Source organism: Triplophysa rosa, linkage group LG17, assembly GCF_024868665.1.
Source record: "Triplophysa rosa linkage group LG17, Trosa_1v2, whole genome shotgun sequence".
Lineage (NCBI taxonomy): Eukaryota > Metazoa > Chordata > Actinopteri > Cypriniformes > Nemacheilidae > Triplophysa > Triplophysa rosa.
This window is the reverse complement of record NC_079906.1, coordinates 16,313,898-16,319,897: the sequence shown is the minus strand read 5'-3', so window position 1 is coordinate 16,319,897 and position 6,000 is coordinate 16,313,898. Positions and strand designations below refer to the sequence as shown.

Genomic DNA, 6,000 nt, shown 5'->3' with positions numbered 1-6,000 from the left:
TTTCCATTTTGAAAGGGTGTAAGAAAATCTTTTCATTTGGGTGAAAGAAATATTTTTCTTAAGGTGTCTGAATGTTGTACTTCATAGAGAGGCATATGACTGATATTTGCTGTTTCTGCATCACTGTAACTGAAATACCCGTGCACACAGATCAAAGCTGTGTTCAGTCCTTTGACGTGTGCGAGATTGTATCTATGTTTTATCTGTATTTTTTATGCACAAACATTAGTAATTTAACTCCTTTCCTGTCACTGTACGTACTGTACAAGATTTAACTGAACTGTTTAATTTTTTTCTTATTTAACAATACATTTATCTGTACACTGTATACTTTAAAAATGTATGAGTGAGCATAATCTGAGCTGAGAGGCAAAGATGGCACACCCAAAAGTTAAAGTTTTTATAAGGTCTTTTGGGGAGATTCCAGCAATTATTACTGATGTAAATTAGTAATAATTTTGAACTGTTCATCCCTTAAATACTGTAAATTTGACTACATAAAACGATATATTCAAAAGACGCAGTATTTGCCTTTAATTTGCCTTAAGTTTATGGGTAAAAATTTGTTAAATCCAACTGTAGTTTGACTAATAAATCCCTTAATATTTACAATACTTAATACAATACACAATACAATGCACAATTTAGAATCTTTTAGACTGTAAATCGTATTATATTGTATTGTCATTGTGTTGAATGTCTGTACTAGAAGCTTCCAACACCAAAGAAAATTCCTTGTGTGTGCAAGCACACTTGGCAATAAAGCTCTTCTGATTCTGATTCTGATTCTGATTCTGATTCTGATTCTGATTCTGATTCTGATTCTGAATACAGTAATATTACACAATATATGTAGGCTATCTAAAGATGTCTCATTGTTTGCGTAATGAGACTAGTAAACCACTTGGGGCTGAAAATTGGCATAAAACAAAGTCTGGAGAAGGGTACTATGTGTAGAGAACCAGCTTTTAACAATAGAGTAACCAAAGCTTGACCCCCTGCAGGGAAACTGGGAGGGTTAATTTGTTCTTTTCAATGTAGTCATTCACAGGAAAACACTGGAGGACATGAACAAAAAAGGGGTTGATTTATTTATTTTGCCTTTACAGTGGGAGCCTATTAATGCAACAGTTGAAACAATGGAGTCCCTCCAATACATCTTTGATGATCTCTGGGTAGATCAGTACCTGAGTCATGTCATATATTGTGTTGTCATGTTTTGATGTGGTGGAAAGAATTGGATTGCAGGACACAAGTGGAGCTTGTGTGTGATATAATGCTTCCAATGTCATCGGGTCACAATAGCTGTTTGATCATTGTTGTTAGGACAAAGGTATGCTGAATGCTTTGAATGATATACACATTTTCGATGTGAGAATGTTGTTACATCTGTGCTTTTAATGTGCCATCAAAATTATATTTTTTAATTGGGTAAATGTTAATTTATTTAAAGTAATACGTATATACACAGATCAATTAATTTATATCTCAGGAGAAGATGTAGGTCCAGGCCATTTAAACATTTTAAAATATAAATATATATTTTTTAAATAATCTGTTTTCTGCCATACTTGTATCGTGAAAGACAATAAACTGCAGGATAAATCAAAACCCCTTGGAAAGGGGTGGGTATTTGACGAAATAACGTCAGCGGGTGGAGAGGAAAAAGTATGAACGGGTTAAATTTGAGTCATACTCTGCTTTGCGGAGTCGAGAATAAGTGAAAATTCCTCCGCCACGGAAAGTTAAAGAACCTGTATTGGAAGATTTTCTAGCCTTTTATCTAAAACGCAATCTTAGTACAAAATATCAACGTGAATTGTTTTAACGTTAGATGTGTTTTTTGTAGTAAGTAAACAATAAATACGTTGTTAAATTTATGGAGGCAGCGTAAAATATAGATCCACCCGTAGCGTTTGCGGATGAACAACTCTGTCTGCGACCAGTGACTGGGACGAAAAGAAGAGAAGTTCAGAAAGTTTGATCACCGCGCTGCTAGACGAAGAAAAAAACCCCCTAACAAATGAAGACAGAAATATACGGATATATATGGTCAAACGACAGATTCTGACGGGATAAAAGACATCTCATCAATCGAGTGTTGTTCGCTTTTATACTCTTTGTCGCTTAAATTTGAGAATCATTTATAGATTCTTGCGCTTTAACCTGAGACGGAGCACAGCCTCGCGCTGGCGACTCTATGTGGATTTTACAAAAAATATGGGCCAATTACCAGGTGTCTCTTCGGGCAAAGTCATCCTCCTAGTTATTTGCTGCCTTAAATTATCATATGGTAAGTACTTTAACAGTATATAATAATAATTTTTTGTTCGTTTAAAAGATCATTCGCCGTTAGTGCGCATCTGTGCGGATGTCTGAAGCATCAGTGGTCACGTTTCAGTTCTGCTCGGCCTCGAATGGCGTGTGACAGCTCATCTTTGATATCATAGCGCTTCTGATAAATGTTATTGCTTTTGTGTTGAACGTAAGTTGACGAGCCAGTTGCAACTTTGTTGCAAACTCGCCTGAAAACATACTTACGAAAATGGTATGGCGTGTGGTATTCGTATTCAAACCATAGTAACCACTGGTTTATCATTGTCTTACTATAAGTTAGTAACCATATCCATTGTATTTGTATTACTGTAAAACTGGTAATAGAAATTGTAACGTTAGTCACTTGTTAGCCTTGTTAGCAGAGTTCTGGTCTAAAAACCTCTGCTTGAAAATATTTTACATTTTTAAAATTGAATAATGTGTTTTTCTATAAACGATATGGTTTGTGTATAATGTATGAGCTTTTAAATTGCCTCAGATTTTGTTTTGAGTGTTGCTTTTGTCATTGGCACCGCTGCCCAGATGTGATGTATTCAGCAGCAGAGACGAATTCAAAATGGACTCGGCTGAGGGGAAATATGATGGACTTTTTAGCATGTGTAGCTTTCTAGCAATAGACCATTGAGGAAAAAGTGAAATACGTTTTCAACTCGAGAAGCAGAGCGAAAATGAAACGTAATCAAAATTAAGTTGTGTTTTTTTTAAGAGGAGTTTTTTCCCCCCCATTTGTTTGGGCTGTGTATGTGTGTGAGAGAATCGTGTTTTTTCGATGTTTGTTGAAAGACAAACGTAAAACCCAAAACACAGAATGGTTGCATCTATGGTTTCAGCAGGGCCAAAGAGTTTTCCATCTGACGCCTGTTTATTTATGCTGAGCAGCTCAGCAGGTTTCACACACAAAGGGTGCCAGTTGTTGCATTAGAGACTTGGATAAGGTCACATATGACTCCTATTCCACATGCTTTAGTCAGACCCGCTCCCTCCAAAATTGAGCCTTACAAAAGAAAACAAGACAATATAAAATGACTGCAGGCTCTGCAAGAAGCGATAGGAATGTTACTGTTGGTGTTTCGCATTCCACTCTCTCTCCCTTGCCTTTCTCATTTGCTCTCTCTCCCCCTCTCTTCCTCCCTTATACACACACAGACACACATTTCCCTGTGGATGCATTGATTTTCACAACGCTGAGCTTGCCCATTGTGTCTGACAGATTAGGTTTCTTGTTTCTCTGGATTGAATATCACTCCTTGGGGTGGGATTGATTCCTCCTTTCTTCGCTGGCACACGACATCGCATTGCCCCAGTTGTGTAGGTTGCTACCAGCTGCATGTATTTGCTCACATCAGCCGTTGCAGCGCGTGCTGTGAGAAGTTGGCCCATTGTTTCCGCCTGCGAGCTGCGTGGTTCTGACCCGCTCCTGCTCTCTGGTGTGAAATGTGATTTATGTTTGGCAAGCTCCCACTTAGAACACAACGGGTTGCTTATGAAATGGCCTACGGTTGTGCATATCTTTGAGATGCCCACATCGAGCCAGCTGGTGCGGTGGAGGGTTCGACTGGGTCACTGGGCAATGGTCTGTGTTATGTTAAAATAATTTAATATATGGTTTCTATGTGATGTCCTTGTGAGTGTGATTCTATTTCTTACTATGTCAGTATTATACTGTATGTAGCCTGCATCAGTGAGCTTGGTTTCATGCATAAAGGAACCCTAAAGCGGTAGACCCAATAAAACATTCAATTTCCATACCTGGACTGGATTTAACTCCAACACTAAGCCAGAAAATAGTGAGATACTCAAGCTTTTAAAATCCATGGATTAAAAACCTTTACGCTTCACAGCAGAGTAGGTTAAAATGAAGTGGGAATTAAGTCATTCTGCATTCCTGCCTCAGGCTAATACACCAAGTCACCAGTGCAAACACAACCATATGCACTGTGCAAGTGTGTGTGTGTGTGCTGTGCAGTGTGCATACAAACTTTACAGATCAGATCTGATCTGAGCACACTACCATGTCATACAGCCTCATTTCCTTCTTTGTGCCATTGATGTAGTAATATGAATTAAATCTCCTTGTGACATTTAAAACCCATTTGCACGTAATAGGGACTGGGGTTAAGAAGTGAAAGTTTTCTGTCTGATGGCTTTGTACACAGCCAGCTCTGAGGGTTTGTCTGAGAAACTTTCTTCGGAATGTTGTTTTTGCTCCTCATAATTAGCAAGGTTTCCTCCCAAACTAGACGCAGTCTATCATTAAACTACCATGGTGCTCTTCAGCCTCACGTGACGTACGGATTTAATGAGCGCCGCTGAAAACCACCCTTCGCATTAGTGTTATCAATTCAGCATGCATTTAGGAGCGCGTCTCATTAGAGATTGGCTTTGGCAGGGGGGTTATCGTTTGTTGCCATGTCAACGTTTAACAGAATAGAGAGCACTTGTTGTATTTACAAAAATGTCAGGAAATGGGGTTACTTCCTCACTCAGCGTGAACAACTTCCTTCTGCTGTCCAGCATGGATGCGGGCCAATGCCGACAAATCTCTTCTGACTCTTGAGTACTTTCCACTCAACCCAGCCCCGTCAGACTCGCATAATTACTTCCCCATCTCTCTCAGCAGCTATTAGCACTAGAGAGAGTGAAAGAGAGACGCACACGAGCACAGAACTCCCTTGGGCTCTGGGTTTGGTCGCGGGGATGAGGCAGTGCTTTCAAACAGGCGTGCAGGGAACATGGACTACAGCTGTGAGACAGCTGCACTTGTACAAAAGCTCTGACGCTATAGTGCCGTCTGAATCCCATCTGAAACTAAGAGAAACAAATTTTATTTGGAAACTCCTTGATGTTGACCTTATTTTTATTGTATAATTTCCAGCGGGTTTGGTTAAAGATGGATCGAAATATGTTTAATGTGATTTGCATATATGTGCGACTGATATCAAATTGTATGTATTTGATGTGCTTTTATATCACAGCTGGTTTTTGAATTCAAGACTAATTTCCTAAAATCGGCAAAGCCTACCAGCTAATTCAAGGCAGATTTTGTGTTCAAAACTGTTTTTATAAGTCCGTGAATATAGTTTAGAGAGTCCCTAATCTCATTCCAGCATTTTGTGAGGATAAAAGGTCATGGGACTGCTTTTTAGGTTTTATTTGGCTTTAGGACATACAGATAAACGATCAGTGCCAAAAAATACACACACGCACAATGTAATTACTTGGGTGCTGATGTGGATTTGTACACACTACAGACACACACATTGAGTCATCAATCTGCTGTATAGATTTTAGGGGCTGGAAGAGTCACAGTCACTTTTTGAGCTGAGCTCAGAGCACCATCTGAAAGAAAACGATATGGAGAATGAGAAACACAGGCTATACAGACAGTAAAGAAAAACAAATTTTAAGAGAATGAGAGGTACTCAAGTGAAGTGTATTGTGTTACGGGTCCCTGGAGTCTCTCTTCCGAGTTGGAGCTCCCCACCTTCATGTGCTCATCAACGGGGATCAGCCCTTACTCCCATCATCACACGATCCAGCTTGCCTCCTTTTATCACTTCCTACATCTTTTCCTATTCTCCATCTTATTGTTTGTCCATTTTGCCACTCCCTGTCTAACTACGTCCACATCTCTGTGTCTGTCCTCCATCTGTTTTGAGAGAA

General features: G+C 39.3%; 1 protein-coding gene across 1 annotated transcript in view; it reads left to right on the top strand.

Annotated features, from left to right (window-relative positions):
* Positions 1-1,710: 1,710 nt before the first annotated feature.
* notch2 (notch receptor 2) overlaps positions 1,711-6,000 on the top strand; it is a 39,959-nt gene continuing 35,669 nt past the window's right edge. Inside the window, 1 exon segment of the mRNA XM_057355973.1 lies at positions 1,711-2,293. Within this exon segment, the coding sequence (XP_057211956.1) occupies positions 2,221-2,293 (73 nt within the window). The 5' untranslated portion in view covers positions 1,711-2,220.